General features: G+C 35.5%; 2 protein-coding genes across 2 annotated transcripts in view; both read left to right on the top strand.

Annotated features, from left to right (window-relative positions):
• Positions 1-22171, top strand: part of CUNH8orf34 (chromosome unknown C8orf34 homolog) — a 118573-nt gene extending 96402 nt beyond the window's left edge. The window contains 2 exon segments of the mRNA XM_036264227.1: positions 10269-10441; positions 21988-22171. Coding sequence (XP_036120120.1) covers positions 10269-10441; positions 21988-22171 — 357 coding nt within the window.
• Positions 15962-16369, top strand: LOC118631703 (60S ribosomal protein L17-like; the record flags this gene model as incomplete). Its single annotated transcript, XM_036264228.1, has 1 exon — positions 15962-16369. A coding segment is annotated over one exon (408 nt), but the record flags the coding sequence as incomplete, so codon positions are not given.
• Positions 22172-22441: the final 270 nt, after the last annotated feature.

Raw genomic sequence — 22441 nt, forward strand, 5'->3', positions numbered from 1 at the left:
ACAATACTGTTGGTGAGTCTGTTGGAAAAGGGCATTTTCATACATTTGCTGGTAGGAATGCAAAGTGGTGCAAACACTATGAAGGGAACTTTTAAAAAAATGTATTGATTTGAAGAGAGAGAGAGAGATTGATTTGTAGTTCACTTATCTATGCATTCATTGGTTCCTTCTTGTATGTGCCCTGACCTGAGTTTGAACCCGCAACCTTGGCAAATCAGGATGATGCTCTAACCTACTGAGCTACCAAACCAGAGCAGGAGGGAAAATTTTAATATCTCTAAAATTAAGTGCAATTATTATTTGGTAAAATAATCCTACTTCTGTGAGTCTATTCCAAGGACACACTGGCAAAAATAGGAAAAGATCTATGCATGTTACTATACATTTGAATAACAAAAAAACTAAATAACTTCATGTTAATTAAAAGAATACTGGATAGGCTCAGCTAGTGTGGCTTAGTGGTTGAGTGTCCACCCATGCACCGAGAGGTCACCAGTTCGATTCCTAGTCAGGGCACATGCCCAGGTTGTGGGCCCGATCCCCAGTGAGGGGTATACAGGAAGTGACCAATCAGTGTTCTCTCTCATTGATGTCTTTATCTCCCTCCCTCCCCCTTCCTCCTCTAAAATCAATAAAGAAAAATAAATTAAAGTTCATCCACACAATAGAGACTAAAAGAGGTCCCTAGGATATCCTGCTCAAAGCAAGAGGCAAGGAATAAAATATATTTACAGTGTGCTACTATTTATGAGCAAGTGTAATAAAAATAAAGATAAATATTTGCATATATTCAAGTCAAAACAACAAAAGCAAAACCTGTCATACTGTCACACACACACACACACACACACAATTTTTTTAAAGTTACCTAAGGGAGAAGAGAAGGTATATAGAGAGAGTAGAGGATAGGAATAGAAACTTGACTTCTTGAAACTTCAAATGCTTGACTTTGGAGCCATTTAAATATTTTATTTAATTTTAAGACAAAGTTGAGTCTTAAAACACTAACTTCCAGTAATTGAAAGTACAATGAAACAAAGGAGCACAACTGTATTTCAGGTTGCTCACGTAGACACACTGACAGAATTGTTCCACGTCATTATAAACACAATGATTTGATTGTTGTCTAGTGGGATATACCTTAAGGACAGAGAGAACAGCAGTCCATTCTTAAACCTTTTAATAATTGTGTTGTCAATGGTAGTGTTGATGTTATTATAAAGAGAGTGTTGCATATGCTTTGTGGGATATAGCAAAGAAGGAATTATGTCACTGTCCTTAAGAACCAGATTTTTTGGCATAGGTGAAAAGAACTACATGTAAGATCAATGAATCTAAGTAAAAATTATATAATCCTGTTTGAGTTGAAAGTATCATTAAGAAATTATAACATTTTTTATTTGAAAAAAATATAATACAGTCTCTACTGGCAGTGAGCACAGCTAGAGCCCAGATACTATTTTCTAAATATTCTCTACTGAAAGGAACAAGGCTCTTTGGAGAATAGGTCAGATCTAGGGCTGCAGCTGAGACAGTGCAAGTTGGGTCTGGAACATCTTTCAGTGCCAGAAAGTAAAGCTGCAACTAAAGAATGATGGAGCATGTCAAAAGGACACAGGAGCCTGATTGTAGGAGCTCCTACTGAGAACATTAAAACCTTAAAAACACACACACACACAAAACAATGATAATAGTGTGTTACAGTCCACGTAATAACATTATAATCCATAAATCCATACTGATATACATGCATACATACACACATATACCTACATACATATGTAAGTGGAGGTGAAGGAGAAACTCTTTCTCACAGTACAGTACCAACATATAGATTTTATTCGTCAAAATTAGAAAATTTGGTGAAATCAGAAAATCTCAAATTGGCAACCATCATAGTAATTGATGCAGGCGAGGGTCAGCAGAGGATGTTAAAATTAGTGAGTGAAATATTGATGAAGTACAAGCTGTCTACATAGTGTCTGGATTCTAGTCTTAAAGTAGATGTCCCACTGAAAGGAACTGGAGTCCCTCAGAACAGTGGCTGATGCCTTTCTGGAGCAGACCGTGTACACAGTGCGCATACAGCACCTGTCATGCCAGAAGGCAGGGACCCCATGAGCGATCAGAGGAGCCCAGGAGCCCAACCTAGTCTCCACTGGGAAGAGTGAGAAAACTTCAACATGAATAAGAGCAATTCCTCTAATGCAGTGAATTATATCTAATATTTTAAAACCTATATATTCATCCCCAAAAAAGTAAAGAATCTTTAGAGAATGTTAGAGGGCCAAGTTATACAAATTGAACTTTAGGATAACCCACTATTTGATGATAGTAAAATTCTCTCTACAAATGTATTTTAATAGGTGAATAAATGTGGGATTATCAAATAAGACAATCACCATTTGACAGTTCCTACCGAATTAATGGATCTAAGGAATATTTATCAGCGCTGCTGTCATCACTAAAGAAGCCTTCTTGAGACATTATGTGACTCCAGATGAAACTCCATCCATTCTCTGTGAAGCTGGGTTTGCAAAAAAACAAAACTACGACAACAAAACTTCATCCAGACCTAACTACTAATTTACAGAAATTACAAAGGGCAAAGGAACATTTCAGACCACATCACAGAGATGCAAGGGAGAGAATCCAGACTGTGGAGAACTCAAAGGACAAACTACTTGAGTATTTTGAGTAACAACAGCAACAACAAAATATTACATAAAAAAAATAAGATGGAGGAGGGGACCCTACAGATTAAAAGAGACATAAAAGGCTGTTAGTCAAAATGCATGGAGCCTTGCTTAGAGTGTAGCTTGTGCAAGCAAACTGACGTGATCCATGATCGGGGAAATCTGAAAACTTATCAGGTATTTGTTGATATTCAAGAACTGTTAATTTATTGTTAGGGATGATGGTTATTGTATTTATGTATAAAAATCCCTCCTTTAACAGATACATATTTACTGATACGTATTGGATTCTTTACAAATGATGTGATATAGCAAATGGGATTTGCTTTGACATGATCTGGCGGGAAGGGGACGTGTGGAAGGGAGATGCAGGTTGTTGAGTTAAGGGTGGCGTTTACCCATGAGTTTACAATTGACTAAAATGTGGATACAAAGGGAATTATTTTACTCTTCTTTCTCCTTTTATATTTACATGAAAACTTTCATCAAAAGAGGGAAATGTTTAGATATTTGGTTGAAGGGTGGAGAAGACAGCAGAGGAGAGAAGGGGGTAAATATAATATTGGGCTGCCAGGTATGCTAGGTATTTTCTGATATGTTATTGAAAATACGTTCTTATACCAGTACAATAAAATGGTCATGCTTTTTCTGTTTTATGAATGAGGACACGAAGGCTAGAGTAATTTAATGATGTGTTCAAGGTCTCAGAACTAGTACTCAGTGAACCTGGACTAAATATGCCATGGCTGGCCCTTTATTTCCTTGCTTTTCTTTGTTGCTTACACACTCACATACACGTCACTCATCTATAAAAAGGACATCCTTCCATTTGTGACAATAACCTTGAGGGTTATTGTGCTAAGTGAAATAAGTCAGACAGAGACAAGTGTATGATTTCACTTATATGTGGTATCTAAAAATCCTAACTAAAAGAAACAGAGTAGAATGGTGGTCGTCAGGGGTTGGGAGATGAGAAAATTGATGCAAGTGGTCAGAGGGTACAAACTTCCAGTTGTGAGATGAGTAAGTTCTGGGATCTAATGCATAGTATGGTGACTATAATAAATAATACTGTATTGTACACTTGAAAGTTTCTAAGAGAATAGACCTTAGAAATTCTTACCACAAAAAAATAAGGTAATTATGTTAGGTGGTAGATATGTTAACTAGTCATTTTGTGGTAATCATTTCATATTATATGCATATATGAAACCATCATATTGTACAACTTAAACTTACACAATGTTATATGTCAATAATATATCAATAAAGCTGGAAACAACGGGCCAATAGGAGTAGAGTTTTTAACTATCTGTTTACATTAATTTTCTTAAATTACTAACTCACAATAAGTGTGTGGATTAACTTAAGGATAATTAATAAGTTCAAACATTTAATATGTTTTTTTTTGTTAAACCAGACACTTAATATGTGATTGTGTTATAAAATTTTTCTTCTGTGAACTGGCAGAATTAAAATAATTTACTTGCCCTGGCCGGTTTGGCTCAGCGGTTAGAGCATCAGCCTGCGGTCCCGAGAGACCCGGTTTTGGTTCCCGCTAAGGGCATGTACCTTGGTTGCAGTTTGTCCCCGGCCCTGGTTGGTCGTGCAGGTGGCAGCCACTCGATGTGTCCCTTTCACATCGATGTTTCTCTCTCTCTCTCCCTCCTACTCTATCTGAACAAAAAATGTCCTCGGGTGAGGATAAAAAAATAAATAAAAAAAAGTAAAATAATTTACTCAAGTCTGGCTGGTGCGGCTCAGTGGTTGAGCATAGACCCATGCACCAAGAGGTTGCTGGTTGACTCCCAGTCAGAGCACATGCCTGGCTCGATCCCCAGTAGGGGGTGTGCAAGAAGCAGCCGATGGATGTTTCCCTCTCATCAGTGTTTTTATCTCTTTCTTCTTATTCCTTTCTCTCTCAAAATTAATAATAAAAAATATATTAAAAAAAAAAACCTGAATTCACATTTTTAAAAATAATAAAAATTCACTCAAAAGCTTAAGAGTTTGTAATAAATATTTCACTCTTCCTAATCGACCATCATCTTATAGACTTTCTTCTGAGATGGCTTAAACGTTTATTAATCAGTTTTGTCCATGAATCGTTCACATGATTTTTAGTTAGACATAAAGATACTTCATAATTCACCACATATACATTGTTTTTCATTTTTTAAATTATTTTTAATTTAATCAACACAAAGGTTTATGAAATCAGAGTTTTGCTAGTTATTATGAAAGATACAAAGAAATTTAAGACATGATCCAGTCCTGCATGAACATGTTGTTTGATTAAGAAGAGAAAACATTTAAATAACATAGAATATAAACAACTGTGGCTACTTAGAGAGAGGAGGCCTGGTCTAAGGTAACTACTTGGACAGACTGGTTTCATGCTGATAGGAAATTCTAACCAAAACTGCGCCCTTCAGGAGAATTTTTGACTGGAAATGCTTTTCTTATTAAATGTAAGTATACCTGCTTAAGAATCTCAATATCTAGGGGCCTCTAAGTCTTATGAGGCCAAATTGAATTTATACATTTTGAAGAAATAATTAGGATTTACATTTTTTTATAACTAAAATTTTAAATGATTTATTTTATCCATGGACTTAAAATATTTTTTAAAATGTGTTTTGCCTGGTCAGTGTGGCTCAGTGGATTGAGCATTGCCCCATGGACTAAGAGGTCCCAATTTGACTCCCAATCAGGGAACATGCCCAGTTTGTGAGCTTAATCCCCAGTGGGGCGCGTACAGGAGGCAGTTGATCGATGTTTCTCTCTCACATCAATGTTTTTTATCTCTCTCTCTAAAAAATCAATAAAAACATATTTTAAATGTGTTTTATTCAATGTAATTAAAAATTTTTTTTAACACATATTAATGTTTGTGATGTATTATATGTAGAGCTAAGAATTGCTCTCTTCACTGAAACTTTTTCATAAAGATTTCTGGAAAGAAATTTACTTAGCTTAATCAAATATAAGCAATATATCCAAAGAAAAATGTTATTTTATTATATTACAGGCAAATAGACTATATTTATGAAATTTTAGAGATACAATTATTTTTAAAAGCTTTGTGCATTCCAAAAGATAAAAATAGAGTCATACTTTTTTCATCTATAAAATATTTACCTCCTAACTCCTCTTTCTGTTGTACTACTCATTATACTGTTTTGCTCACAAAGAAAAGCAGCAATTTCTCTCTAAATTTCTGCTGCTCATTGGAGTTAAACAGGCTACATATCAAGTTGTTTATCCTTCTTTCTGTGCTCTATGTTCCAATAGCAGAGACATCTCTCATTTTATTTCATTTCCAATAAGCAACCAAAGAATTTTTTTTCTGATTCTCTGTAGTTTTCAACTTTTGATCAAATTCCATTCCAAATCCTATTTACTTGTTTATTTATAGTGTCTGAATCTACTCATTTTTCTTGTTACAATGGTCAGTTTCTTTGTACTCATTTTTATCTGTGGAGCCTATAGTAAGACAAATATTTAAGCCTAATTCTGCCCCACAACATAAATGAGAATAACAACATTTAATTAATTGTTCAATCTTTGAAATATACTATCTACAAAATAAAATTTTATGGGATTCTCAGGAAACTATAGGACATTGAAAAAAGAAATAGAGGAAGATATAAAAAATTAGAAGCATATACCATGTTCATGGATTGGAAAAATCAACATTATGAAAATGTCCATACTACACAAAGCAATCTATAGATTCAATGCAATCCTTATTAGAATACAATGGCATACTTCACAGATATAGAACAAACACTCCAAAAGTTTATATGGAACAACAACAACAAAACACACAAAAAAAGAAAAAAACTGAATAGCCACAGCAATTTTGAAAACGAACAAAATTGAAGGGATCACAATTCCAGATTTCAGGTTATACTACAAAGCCACTGTAGTCAAAACAGCCTGGTACTGGCACAAAAACAGGCATATAGATCAATGGAACTGAACAGAGAAGACAGAAATTGACCCAACATGTTATGCTCAATTAATATTTGACAAAGGAGGCAAGAACATACAATGGAGAGAAGACAGTGTCTTCAATAAATAGTGCTGAAAAAATTGGACAGCTACATGCAAAAAAAAAAATTAAACTAGACCACCAACTTACACCACACAAGAATAAACTCAAAATGCAGAAAAGCCCTGGCCAGTTTGGCTCAGCAGCAGATTGTCAGCTTGCGGATCTGTGAGTCATGGATTCAATTCCAATCAAGGGCATGTACCTCAGTTGTGATTCGTCCCTGGCCCTGGTCGGGGTCATGCAGGAGGCAACCAATCAATGTGTCCCTCTCACGTCGATGTTTCTCTCTCTCTCCTTTTCTCTCCCTCTCTCCCCTTCTCTCTTCCTCTCTCCCCCTCCCATTCTGTCTGAAGATAAATGGAGAAGTATCCTTGGGTGAGAATTAAAAAAAAAAAAAAAAAGATTTAAATGTCTCTAGTGAAACCATAAAAATCCTAGAAGAAAATGTAGGCAGCAAAATCTCAGACATCGCATGTAGTAGAATTTTCACTGGTTCAATGCCTACAGCAAGAGAAACAAAGGAAAATATTAATAAATGAGACAACATCAAACAAAATCTTCCGCAAAGGAAGAGAAACCAGCATCAAAATGGAAAGAGAACCCACTGTATGGAAGAACATATTTGCCAATGATATATTGGATAAGGGGTTAATATCCAAAATATACAGTGTTCAGACAACTCAACAATAGGAAGACAATCCCATTAAAAATGGATAGAGGACCTGAATACACAGTTCTCCAAAGAGAACATACAAATGGCCAAGAGGCATATGAAAAAATGCTCAACATCACTAATCATCAGAGAGATATTACTAATCACCAGAGAGATGCAAATTAAAACAACTATGAGGTATCACTTCACACCTGCCAGAATGGCTGCCATCAACAAATCATCAAATAAGTGCTGGTAAAGATGTGGAGAAAAAGATACTCTAGTATACTTTTGGTGGGAATACAGACTGGTGCAGCCACTGTGGAAAACAGTATGGTGTTTTCTCAAAAAATTAAAAATTGAGCTGCCATTCGACCCAGAGATTCCACTTCTAGGAATATATTTTAAGAAGCCTAAACACCAATCAGAAAGAATATATGTACCCCTGTGTTCATAGCAGCACTATTTACAATGGGTAAGATCTGTAAACAGCCAAGTGTCCATCAGTAGGTGAGTGGATAAAAAAAACTGTGGCACATATACACAATGGAATACTATGCAGCTGTAAGAAACAGAGATCTCTTATCCTTTGAAACGACATGTAAGGACCTAGAGAGTGTTATGTTAAGCAAAATAAGCCAATCAGAAAAATACAAATATCATATTATTTCACTTATTTGTGGAATATAATGAACAAAATAAGCTGATAAACACAAAATAGATCCAAAGACATGGAAGTAGGGAACAGATTGACAGACCTCAGAGGGAAGAGGGGTGAGGGGGTGGGGGGGCAGAAAGAGATAAACCAAAGAACTTACATACATATGTGCTTAACCAATAGACACAACAACAACAGTATGGTGAAGGCAGGGGTTGGGGGGCGGGATTGGAGAGGAAGGTGTCAAAGGGGGAAAAAGGAGAGACATCTGTAATAAAAAACATTAATAAATTATTTTTTAAAATCTTCATTGGATGAAATCTGCCTCATCAATTCCCTGTTCTGTTTTTCTGTCCATATTTACAACTAAGCATCTACTCTTACCCAACTAGCTCACCCCTGTACTTTACTGTTTGTTTGTGTGTTTGTTTGTTTTCCAGATATATCACATGAAGAGAAATTGTTTGAATACAGTCCACACCCTTAAATAAATTGTCTAGCATATGTACAGAATTCTGTGGCTTAACTGTGCTACCCTAGTAAGTCATCTGATGTAGTAGGTTTTGTAATTCCCATCATCACCATTTTATAGTTGGAGAAAATGAAATTCAGAGAACAAGTAGATTTCAAAGACCCACAGACCAAAACTGATTCAGAAGCTATAAATATGTCTTTGTTCTAAAACATGTCTTTGTCTCAATTTGCTTTCAGAAGCAAATTTAGGTTTAAAATTTAACAATATTGCTGCTAATTTTAATTCTTGTACTTCAAATGATATTAAACAGTGGCAAATGAATATGTCTTTCTAGATATTTCAAAACATTAATTTGCTTATATGACTTCACAGCTGAAAGTCATTATAGTTCTTTGATTTTCTGACTCTGGGAACATAAATACGGAAGGAATTTAGATTAGTTGCTAAATTATGCAGACATTGTTACTAAAATATCTGCTACATCTTCATGTGGGCTGGGAATCAATATTGAGGTATCCAACTACTTTCTGTTGCTTGTTATCACTTGGATAAATGTTCATCAAATATGTCCTAATCATATTTTACATATTGCTTTTGGTGTTGTATTTGTATATAAATTAATATTACATTGTATATGATGTAATACTGTGTTTGTATTTTATTGTTTTATTTGTCTGTAATTTTTGAGAATTGTAAAGACTCAGAAGACCAGGTCTGAATTTTTAAGGTCTTGTTTCAAAGTCTTATAATACTAAAAATTATAGCTAAACATAATTTAAGCAAGTTGAGCAAAATATTATGAAAAATATATTTTTTCTCACTCTAAGACAAATACATATTTATCATAGAATATTGAAAAGAAATGAAGAGGCCAAAAGAAGAAATGAAAATTAACTTGTGGTTCCTGCATTCAGATAAAACTATTAAATTTTAGTCTTACAATTGTTTTTCCCAACAAATCAAACAGTATCTGGCACATAGTAGGTTTTAACAAATATAAGAAAATGAATAAATTACTAGATTAGTGTGTGAATGATGGATAGACATCAATATGAATTTCTAAACAAAATTAAATCATACAATAGGTATTGTTTTTTAACCTGCATTTTCCACTTCCCAAGATACTCCTGTTAATCACATGTGTTCAGGATTCTCCTATCATTTTAAATGATTAAATGACATAAATATTGAAAATATCATTTAAAGAGCCATATCATATCCTAGTCTATGAAAAGAGCTCACTGTTGAATTAGCAGAGCATACCTGTCATTGCTCTTGCCCTGCTTCCAACCTCTGCTGGATCCCTAACAGTCCACAATGCTTCGCAGCTGGAGGCAAAGAACCTTTCAGCCCTGTCTCCTCCTTTCCCTATTTCCTGACCCCATTCCAATTTCTTCCTGCAAAACAACTTACCATTTCCCAGCAATACAAAGCTCTTTCTCTGTGTGGACCTTCACAACACACTGTGCCTTCCCCCCAAACGCCCCTCCTGTACCTCCTTCCTGAGCGCACAGGCAGCCTTCCAAGTGCAGGTCAAAGGTTTCACTCCTGGTGGAACCAGCACAAATCACATGGCGCAAGTCATCTAGTAGAGATGGAGAGTACTGACGTTTCAAGTTTGTTCCGTAAGAAATAAAGGAACATTTCGATTTGAGGAAACAGTTGAAATGCTAGACAAAATTATTTCCTTACTGTCCTAAGGTGGCACCTTCTTTTCTCCTCCTCAGGATACAGCGGTGTTTAATTCTACTCTTCTGAGACCCCGTGTGATTGGAGAATGGATTGGTCGAGAAGAGAATGATGCTGATCCATTAGCAGCCGAAATGCTACAGCCTCCAATTCCAAGAAGTAAAAATGAACAATGGGAAAGTGAAGACAGCAGCTCCAGCCCCGCAGGAAGGTAAGCTGAGATGGCGTCTAAGATTCTGAATTTATTCACTACGAGGCGCAGGTAAAGTAAATCCAAATGCATGATTTTATTGTAATAGTTATTAGCGATTTTATATAGAAAATTATGTTGGACTCTACACAAGATAAAAACGTATTTCTCTCTTTTAAAATTAGAGTGCTACTAGATTTGTTTTTAGATCTTGGTTTTGATTTTTTTTTCTTTACATCTAAAAATATTACCATCTCTTTGCTACTAATACCAAACAGAGAATTAATTTCAAGGATATAAACTTTCATTTGAGACTTTCTATAATATTGGGCAGGGAATGGCTGACTGTTAAGAATTGGAGGTACATATATCTTTATGAATAAATGTTTTCTAGTTTTGGGGATAGATACACAGAAGAGGGATTGCTGGGCCTTATGGTAGTTCTGTTCTTAATTGCTAGCCAAACCTCTGTACCATTTTCCATAGTGCCTGTACCATCTTACATTTCCACCAGCGGTGTGCAAGTGTTCCATTTTCTCCACATCCTCTCCAACACTTGCTACATCCTGACTTACAGATAATAATCATTCTAATAGGTATGAGGTGGTACCTCATTATACTTTTGATTTGCATTTCCTGTATAGTTAGGGAAGTTCAGCATCTTTTCATATATCTGTATGTCTTCTTGGGAGAAGCATTGATTCATGTCCTCTGCCCCTTTTTTATTTTATTTTTAATTCTCACCTGAAGATATTTTTCTATCTATCCTCAGATAGAGTGGGAAAGAAAGAGAGGGAGAGAAAAGAAGAGAGAGAGAGAGAGAAATAGCAGTATGAGAGGGACACATCGATGGTTTGTCTCCTGCACGGCACTACCCCAACCAGGGCCGGGAATGAACCACAACTGAGGTACGGGTCCTTGACCATAATCGAACCCGCAACTCATTGGTCTGCAGGCCGATGCTCTACCGCTGAGCCAAACCGGCCAGGGCCCCCACCTCCTTTTAATTGGATTATTTGCTTTGTTGTTGTTGAGTTGTGTGAGCTCTTTATATATTTTGGATGTTATCCCCTTATTGGAAGTAAGTTTGCAAATGTCTTCTCCCATTCGGTTGGTTGCTTTTTTTGTTTAGTTGATAGCTTCTTTTGCTGTGCAGAAGTTTTTTAGTTTGGTGTGGTTTCATTCATTTATTTTTGCTTTAACTTTCCTTGCCTTTGGGCCCAAGTTCACAAAAAACTGAGACCAAGAGAAATAAAACAGAAAACAGCAAACTCAAAGACACAGACAATAGTATGGTGGTTACCAAAGGGGAAGGAGGGTGAGGGGAGGACAAAGAAGATAAAAGGGGTCAATGGGTGGTGATGAAAGGAGACAAGACTTGGGGTGGTGAGCACACAGTGTGATAAACAGATGATGTGCTATGGAATAGAACACCTGAAACCTATATAATGTTATTAACCAATGTTACCCCAATACATAAAAAAGAATTGAAGAGGCATGACTTCTGATGTACAAGAGACATATAGTCCTCAGGGAAAAGAAAACTATGAAATATATGATAGAAAACTCAAGGCAGTGTTAATATGGAATATAAAGAGAGAGAAACCTTGGTTTAGAAACATTTAAGTTTAGAGTTGGTTACTATGATTGCATCTAATTTTTTTATATTTTCTTTGTTTAATGTTTGAAACCATTATGATTTATACATTTGAAAGTCCATGCTTCATTTGACTCAACCTGTGATGGTCAGATTGGTGATGAGAGATTTGCCTTCAATTTCCATATGTGGGCAGAAGGGAAAAGTTCAGATCATATTTATTAGAAAAAGTATATTTAGAATAGCCATTTTTATAATAGCACTTGCAATGAGTAAAACTCAAAAGAAAAATGAAAACTTCTATAAGGAATTTGGAGTGAAAAATCATTATGTGAAGCATGGCATACACAAGATTGAGAAAATGGGTATAAATACTCATGAACTAAAATGTGTTAGGAGCTAAAACTTTCTGTCAGTGTTACTAGCTGAGCACCATAGCAGAGTTTTTTCTATGCATAGTATAGCCGCAGTAACTTTGTACATGCTAAGTTAAATTTAGCAGCAAGCAATAACTATTCTTTCTCAAGGAGAAAATCGTATTTTCTACAACATAATAATAGCTTTCAGGGTTTTTTTTTTTTTTACACTTTGAATTATCACTTGGCTGGAAGGAAGGAAATTCAGAATACTCATTAATGTGCTTTAGGCATAAAAAAAAATTGATTCTATTTCCATGAGAACCAACTTTTAAATTATTTAAATAGTTTGACTTTCCTATATAAGGAGAATAAAACCATTTTTAAAAATCCATTTACATTCTTTTGTGAAATGCAAGATCAATTTTTCCTGTCAATGAGGGTAATTTTATTTTTAATATCAGGCTTATGAAGCCCGCTAGATTTTTGTTTATTCATTGCTAGATCTTTAGTTCTTAAATGTAAAATAGAAACATGTTGATTTTCATTTTGCTTTCATTTAGTCATAATTATAATTGGAGCTATTTATTGTCAATGTTAGTATATCTATTTTCTTCCTAACTTTGGTGAGCTCTTATTTCCTCTTGAATACCCATTAAAAGGAATCTTGCCTGCAATTTTAGTTCAATCCCTTACCCGTAAAAACTCAATCCATAAATATGTCTCTCAAATATTTGTTTAAAAAAATATTTTCAGGCCCAGCCTGTGTAGCTCAGGGGATTGAGCATTGTCCCATGGACTGAGAGGTCCTGGTTCAGTTCCTGGTCAGGGCACATGCCTGGGTTTTGGGCTCGATCCCCAGTAGAGGGCGTGCAGGAGGCAACCAATGGATGTTTCTTTTTCACATCAGTGTTTCTATCTCTCTCTTGCCCTCTCTCTAAAAAAATCAATAGAAACACATTTAAAAAAATGTTTTCAGGTGTATTTTTCTCTAGTTTTAAATTTTGAGTCGAGGTATTACCTATTAAATGCAGAAAATGATGAAATCCTGCCAAGGTGCCCCAGAAGAGCAGAAAGAATGAATGCATACCTGAACTAAATTTAAAGAATAGCAAAAAATATGGATTAGAAACTATCTTTCTCCCATCTTCTAATACAAAACAGGATTTCTGAGTTTATACCAGGCACTCACACAGCATTAGATTTGATATGGATGAATAAGAACAGGTTGAGAAGAAATCTTTAAATGACTCTATAGTTTGCAACTCTAGTGTTAGCTTTTGGCCTTAAGTGGTTATGAACTTGTATTATAACTTAAGTCATAAACATTCACAGACTACATGATATTCTAGATTCCTGAAAGAAAATACTTAATTTTCAAAGATGATTTCTTTCATTTTTCTCTCCCCCTCCCCCCGAGGACTGGCACATTGTCATTGTGTATAGAAATCTGTTAAGTGAGTGAAGGAGGCACACAGAGGTCTTTCAGCAGATGTCTGCTAAATGAAGCTTATTTATAGGGCTTGTTTATTGTTCTTCTTGACTTTTTGCACTGTTTCCTATCTCGGTCTTTCCTACTATTTAATGCTTGACTCTTATTTGAATAGCTATTATTACAACACTCCATCTTTGGTATACAGCCAAATTTCCCTTTCATTCAGAATAATACATACACAGTAAGCTGGACTTTCACCTTTAGATTAGAGAGGATTAAATAAAAGGCATAGTAAACCGTAAGAATCTTATGGGGAGAAAATTACAATTTTTCCTGGACGCTTTTTTTTTTTAAGGTGTACTTTATCTGAACTTTCCTCTTAGGTTCTGCAATGCAGCACTGTATGAAAATGGTCAACAACTTTAGTACCCATTGCTATTACCTGGAGGGTTAGGTGCTGGTTCAAACAAAGGCAATTATGAGGGCAATATAGAAAAACTACTAGAATAAGACAAAAGCTACTCACATGGAGTTCATAACCCCTATATAGTCTCTAAATGAACTCAAGAGATCTCTGAATCTCTTGAAAGCACGTGCAAAATGTTGTGTGTATGTGCACATGGACATTTTCCTGCATTTTTACCACATCTTTCATAGATGCTCAAAGTGCCTCTAAATTAAGACAGTTGAAGAAAGAAATGAAAGCATCTGAGCTATAAAAGAAAGAGGGATCACAAAAGAGAGGTCTGAATATGTTGGGGAATGATAGAAGGTTTTCCATAATTGTCAAATACTACCATTTGGCATTAATTGCTATGGCTCATCTAGCCATTTAGGGGAAAAACATATATGTTTATTGAACATTTATAGTTATTAAAAATAATTACACATTTATAACATAAACAAAATTAAGTTTAATACAACTACTATATAATACTACTTAAAGCTATCTTAATTAGACTTTGCATAGCTGGGTAATAGAGTTCCTAAAATTACTTGCTGAATTGTAATTTCGATTCACAAAATAGGCCCATCAAGGCTTGAAAGCCTAATGAAGCTTCTCTCAGTTGAACCACATTATTAAAATGAGGACAATATCAGTAAATAGTATAGATCTTATAATTGGCTTTACTTGTTAAGTGGGTGTTGTTATTAAATGGTTAATAGGCCATAAAATGACTAGAAAAATCTAACAACTTGGAAATATATATTATTAAAATAAAAGCCAAAATCACTTCTCATTAAGGAGTTTTCCTTTTCATTAAAACTCATAATTGTTTTTGCTATATTTGTAAACAAAATCTGGACTGTTCTCTTCCTAGAGTTACCTTTATTGGCAGCAGGAGACAAACAATATAAAAATAGAAGCCATAAATTCAAGTAGGTATAAGTAGTATGAGAGAAAATAAACCAGAATAAGAAGGAAGAAAATGGATGGAGGGTACTCTTTTACCTAGGAAGTCCAAGAACAAAGAATCTTAATATCAGATTTTGACTATGCAGACATGATAGAAATATGTAATACAGGTGGCAGATTAAATCAAACTTATTAATTTAGGAATACTCTAACATGTAAATTTTAAGCATAAAGAATGTTGATCAATCAAAAATCAATCTGCCAAAAGAATAAAAGAACAGAAGCCTTAAAAATACCTAAAACATACAAAAAATATACCTTCTGACTCACAAATTTCTATTTAAAACCAAAAAGGTATGTAATTTAAATCATGCATTTATATCAGAATGTTCATGAGGTCATTATATGTTCAATATATGGACTCATAGACTCATGGACAGACTCTTAGTAAACAGTCAACATTGGGGCTTATTCAGTGGTCAGGTCTCGCGAGCCCAGCACTGTCTTCATGACCAAACCACATGTTTTAATGAGACTAATGACAACAGTTGCTTCAACCCTCATGAAATGGTCATGATCACTGTTAGCTGATGAATGGGACTCACTCACCTGTAACCTGCCATTTGTTCCTCATCTTCCACATTTCGATCTTCATGTTTTTCCTCCTCTTTCATAATCAGTCTTTCTATTTCCCTAGATTGTTATCTCTCACAAGTTGGAAGACTCATATACATCTACTTAAATTAATTATTATGTACTGTGTTTTTAAAATGAAGTTCAAAAAAAGTGAATTTTAAAAATACCTGTTGAGAAGCAATGTGTGCCTTTCCGTCGTTACAATGGTGGAGTTGGTAGGTGCGCCCAGGCAAAACAGTGGGGCTGGACACAGGGTCGGTGGTCCAAAAAGAGTGCTGAGTTTTTGCTGCACGTGCTTAAAAATGCAGAGAGCAATGCTGAACTTAAGGGTTTAGATGTAGATTCTCTGGTTATTGAGCACATCCAGGTAAACAAAACTGCCAAGATGCGCCATAGAACTTACAGAGCCCATGGGCAGATTAACCCATACATGAGCTCTCCCTGCCACATTGAGATGATCCTCACTGAGAAAGAGCAGATTGTTCCTAAACCAGAAGAGGAGGTTGCACAGAAGAAAAAGATATCCCAGAAGAAACTGAAGAAACAAAAACTTATGGCCCGGGAGTAAATTCAGCATAAAATAAAGACTAATAAAAGTAAAAGCAGAAAAAAAAAACCTGTTGAGCATTAACACAGAGTAATGTGCCAGATACTGGATGAGATCAGTATGAAAAAAAAAATCCTAGATTCAAAGCACTTGCTGAAGTGAGGAGAAGGATAGAAAATATGTCTTATTTCTAAAGCTCAGTGGCCACAGTGCCTTGTATATAGTATAGTAAGTGCTTAATAAATATCTGAGAAATCAATTATAAGACATGTAAAAAAAAGAGAGATAGATTTCAGGCATAAAATTTAAAAATGACAGCAATTCACTGTAAAACGTTATGATTTCTTCAACAACCTGAGCCTTAATGCTAAGAGAATCCTTAATTAATTAATTAATTAATTAATTAAACCCTTTAATTTCTGACTAGAGTCAAGTGAAAGGGTTTAGGTTCTGTCTACTAGGCTGTGATGGTGAACTGCAACAAGCTTGGGATACAGGTCAAGGGTGGAATCATCCAGCTTTCCACCAGAGGGCGCATATGCGCGTACGTAGTCAGACACATTGAATGTTTACTAACCTGTATTCAGAAACAGAGTCTTGGTGGGAGGAGGGGTCAGGAAGAAGAGGGCAAATAGTCAAAATGGAAGCCCATCCAGATGCAGAAGGAAGTCTCCCCCCCCCCCCCCCCCCCCCCCCGAGGTGTAGGCATGCTAGGGTATGGACTTCACGGCCACTGCACACTGTCCCTTCCCGTCTGATCTTGGTTTAGAAGTTACCCTTTTAAAGCAAAGCAAAATGGATCTCTAGCATATATTAGCACCACACTGAAATATTATGCTATTTTTTTTCATGTGGCCTAAGGCCTCTTTTGGTTCCCAGTCATTTTTTAATATAAATTTTATTTTTCAATTAAAGTTTACATTCAATATTATTTTGTAGTAGTTTCAGGTGTACTGCAGAAGCATAGTGGTTAGACAGTCATACTTTACAAAGTGATTCCCCCCACATTTCAAGTCCCCACCTGGCACCACACATAATTATTACAATATTATTGACTATATTCCCTGTGCTGTACTTTCTATGTGAGATACTACTCAAGAAGAGACATATAACTATTTAGAACACTGCCCACTGTGTTCTTTGAACATATAATTATATTAATTACCACTTTAGAGACTGCTCTAGGTGCTTCCTATATGTTAACCCATTTCATCCTCATGAGAACATTATTTTTATTCCCATTTTAGGAATAAGGAAACTAAGTCCCAGAACTGTTACATCACTGTCCCCAAGATTGGGTAGCTATTAAGTAGCAGAGCTAGGCTGTCTTGCTTCAAATTTTGTGCCCTTAAATACTTTGCTATGCAGCTTTTCTTCAGGGGGTTCTCATAATCCCATTATCATTAAGTTTTAGGTTCAATATCTGGTTAAGAGGGGGTCTAGAACCCTAAGTGCTCTAAGAAACACCCCAAACCCATCTCTCCCCATCTCCCCACCACTTGTTTGCATTAAGATCTTCCCTGTGGGAGGGTGCTATGTTCTCTCTCATGGTGCAGTTTTCACTTCTACAATCCACAGGCATTTCTCATTCAAAGCAACATGTATGTCTTTTCTCATAATCAAAAGCTAATGGGTCTAAAGTCATGAATGAATATTACTATTTTAAAATAAATTTGATTTAATCAAATAATGTAGATGTAAATTTCATTTAGCATGTTAGGTCTATCAGCTAAGAAATCCAAATTAAAAATGGTCTTGACTTGTTTTGTTTGTTTACTTCTCAGTGAATATAGTTGGTCAAGGAAGGCTTTTAAATTGTTACATTATTACTCAGTTTAAAAGACACGTGATGAAATTATTCAGAAGACAGAAGCCATGACAAGAAATTGGGGCTAAATAAACTTCCATTAATTTACAAGTGAATATTTTATGTTTTATCTCTACTTTTAAAGTATAAAAATAATTTTCTTCAATTTAATTTGAATTATACTGATAGATGCTAAAATAGAAACAAGTATTTTAAAAGAGATGCCTCTTTTCCTCACAATAGCCGTTCCTGTTTAAGTTCGGAACCAAAGTTAGGATGGAAGTTAAAATTGGAATAAGTATTGTTGCCAAGAGTATGCCTTCATTATAATTTTTCTTATCCCCCCCCCTCAAGTTTTTACTTTGAAAAGTATTAACTACAGACAATTTAAGAATAGTAATATCAATATCAATATACCCTCCACATATATTCATCAGTTAACATTTTGCCTTCGCTTTACCTATGCTAATTGATCAGTCTATTCTATTTTACTGTGTTCTATTTCTTTTTCTTTTTTTTCTGAACCACCTGAAACAAAATTATAGATATCATAACATGTTAATTCCTTAATTCTTTAACATTCATTTCCTGAAAATAAGGATATTTTCTTATAAAACTATACTATTGAAACTATACTACCCCAAAACATTTAACAATGCACCATCAAATTATCTAATATAGAGTCAATATTTAAATTTCTCTAATTTTTCCAGTAAAGTTTTTTATGGATTTTTGTGTTTTTTTTCTTTCTGTTTTCTTTCTTTTTTATACAGCATAAAATAAAAGACTATGTTATCAAGTCTTTTTAGTCTTCTATAACCTAGAACAGTTTTCTACTTTTGTTTTCTTTCATGACATTGATATTCTTGTAGATGAAAGGTAATTGTTTTCAAATCTGAATATGTCGGTTTGCTTCCTGATCATTAAATTCAGGTTAAATTTTTTTGGTAATAATTCTACATAGGTGGTATTGAGTACTTTCTCTTTTTACCATATCTAAATGTTCATAGTGTCAATTTGTCCCATTGTATTGGAGTGTCTTTTCCTCCTGTATGCTAGGGATGGAGCCATTGTGGTACCTCCAGAAAAATAATTTTCTGAGACTCACCCAGGAGAATGAGTGATTTTTATTTGCGTGGAATTAGATTTTTGTGCTTCTAAAGTCCCATTCCAGTCATAGAAGAAGTGTAGCTGGGGTTTCAGTAGAGCTAAAATCAGAACCAGTGTCCAGAGTTTCCATTCAGTTTCTAGATCTAGTTCAGCATCAGGCTAGTTGTAGTCCATTAGTCCATTGTGTATGGGCAAATGTAGGGGAGCCAAGAGTGTGCCCCAAGCAACAGGAGTCCCAAGAAAGCCAAGAGGCACCAAGAAAGCATAAGAGCTCTCCCCAAGCTTGCAGTGGCCACGCCCATTCTGGCCAATGACCTCCATTCCCAGGTGTGATTGACAGCAAGCACCTTCAGTAGTCCCCCCAACTAAATTGAGCATACGTTTATCTTCCCTTGTGCTCCTTTACTGTTATTAATACTTAGATTAATTACATCGGTATCACTATCATTGGTGATGCTGAGTTTATTTACCTAGTTACAGCCATACCCACTAGACGTCTTTATTGTGAGGATATCATTTACTCTTTATAATTAACAAGTCATCTGTCACCTCTGGTTTGGAAAAGATGAAGTGGACTCTCTCAGCTCCTCCCCGCTTAAATACAGCTATAAACTTTGGACATAATGCAAGAGGCAGCCAAAGTAACTTTTATACTGTAAAAACATAAAAAGGAAGATGGATTGGTTAGGGACCTGACAAATGGAGGAACAGCAGTGGCCAGCAACTTATGATCCCCACCAACAGCATAAGGCAAATTGGGCCCGGCATTTCCCAGCCCCAAACTAGCAAGAGGAGGTAGTGGCCCAGATAAGTTCATTTCTCCCCCTAACCAAACAGGAGTCCTTCCAACTTCACCAGGAGAGCCCAGTCCCACTGGCCAGGGAATTGTCTGAGAGGCCCACTCACAATACATGGTCAGAAGACATGCTGTCCCTTCCCACCAGACTTGAGACTCCTCTTCCCCCTGAAGACACCAGGCAGTTGAGTACCTCTTACTTCACAAAAAGAAGGGTTCCTCTACAGCAAAGCTTGACATGGGGACCCATGTCCCAACTGTCAGATGTTCCCTTCATCTTCTGAAAGGCACCAGATGCATGACCTGGAGATGCTCCTCTTGTCCCTCAGACAGCACCAGCAGGTACAGTGCGAGTCCCAGCAACACCAGGGAAGCCAAGCAGACTAAAATAGCACTTCAAGAGCTCTGAAAATTAGACTGTCATTGGAAACACAAGTTTCAAAGGTAGACCAGGTGGCTGCCTTCTAAAATAAAAGGTATAAATAGGCCCCAGAGACTCCTCAAATAATAGTCAAATTGTGCAGGCTGCAATAAAAAATTACCGGTTATACCAAGAACCAGGAAAATTACACCTTAAATGAGAAATGATAGTCAACTAAGGCCAACATTAAGGTATATCAGGTGATGAAATTACCTGGCAAAGAATTTAAATTCATTTGTTTCCTAAAATAGAGTTGGAAGACAGTGACACCATTCTTACATCAGACATTAGATTACAACATGTGATTTCCTTTCTCCACTGAACATGAAACTCCCACAATTTTCTCTGATAGTGTCAGGGGCACTGACACCCTCAGCCATCCTACAATTTTGAATTTCATTTTTAACTCCCCTCATTAAATCTATTAACTAATCCTGCTTACAAAGAAAAAAAGCAACCATCATAAATGCTTCAACAAGCAAATACAAGTTCCATTGAAACAAAGGAGAGCACAAAAAGATCAACAGATAGAAATGTTGAAAAAGAACCAAGTGAAAATTATGTAACTGAAAAAAATATATATAAAAGGAGTTAAAACTTGTTAAATGAACCCAGTAATAGATTAGAGATGACAGAGGACAGAATTTTTTTAATGTGAGGACAGATCTATAGAATTTATCCAAAATGAATGGAGAGAAAATAGATTAAAAATGATGTATATACCCAATCAAAATTTGAGCAAGTTACTTTGTGGATATCAACTTACTGATTCTAAAGTTTGTATGGAAAAGCAAAAGGTCCAGAGCAATGAACAAATTATTGAAAGAGAGGAACAAAATTGGAGAAATGATATTACCTGACTCCAAGACTTATTATAAATCTACAGTAATAAAGACAGTGTGTATTAACAAAAAATAGATAATGAGACAGAATAGAGAGTCCAGAAATAACCCATAAATATAGTAAACTAATCTTTGACAAAGTAGCCAAGACAATCCAAAGGAGCAAAGATAGCCTTTCAGCAAATGGTGCTGGAACAACTAAACATCCACATGTAAAAAAAATAATAATAATCTAGACAGAGAATTTACACCCTTCACATAATTTAACTCTAAATGGGTCATAAACCTAAATGTCAAATGTAAAACTACAAAACTCTCAGAAGATCACAGAAGAAAACCTATCTGACCTAGGGTATGACAGTGGCTTTTTAGATACAACCAAAGGCACAATCTGTGAAAGAAATAATGATAAACTGGACTTTATTAAAAATGGAAGACTTTTTCTGTCTACCCACTTGAGAAATGAGGTACAAAAGGATGTCTCAGAAAGAAGACAGGGTCTATATTTTCATTATCCTCAGGGAAAATTTTACTAATATGTCCATAAATTTGCATAGCAAAATAGAATTACTGAATGAAATATGTTTGTCGATTTTCTTTACTTACCACGGCTAATGCACCATGTCATCATCACTGAAAGTTAACACTTAAATATTTCTTCAGCTTAAAGGTGGAACCCAAGACTAAGGGATTAAAACAACAGCAACAGCAACATAAGAAACTGCTGGCAGCCATGCTCTCCCAAGATTCCTTTGAGTCTGCTCACAGCCCTCCCCCACCCGCAACAGAAGAAGATATTGATAATGAAGATGATGCAATGGAATTGCTGGGTAATTTTAAAAATTAATCATTTCTCTTTTTCTTCCTCTCTGGCATTGTAAACATGTAGTGATTAGAGATTTTTAAAGTTTTGAGTAGTTTTGTCTTAGGAGAAAGACAAAGTTTAACACATATTTCATTTACATCAAACTTTTATGATGTTGCATCGAAGAACTAAGTTGAAATCACTGAAGCGTGCAAACTATTAGACTGTATTTTGTGCTTTGTATAAGCAGCCCTTTGCCTTCTGACTATTTAATCTCGCTTTATTATATGTGCAATTGTGATAAAGATTCAA

The sequence above is a fragment of the Molossus molossus genome, unplaced genomic scaffold (genome assembly GCF_014108415.1).
Source record: "Molossus molossus isolate mMolMol1 unplaced genomic scaffold, mMolMol1.p scaffold_m16_p_16, whole genome shotgun sequence".
NCBI classification, from domain to species: domain Eukaryota; kingdom Metazoa; phylum Chordata; class Mammalia; order Chiroptera; family Molossidae; genus Molossus; species Molossus molossus.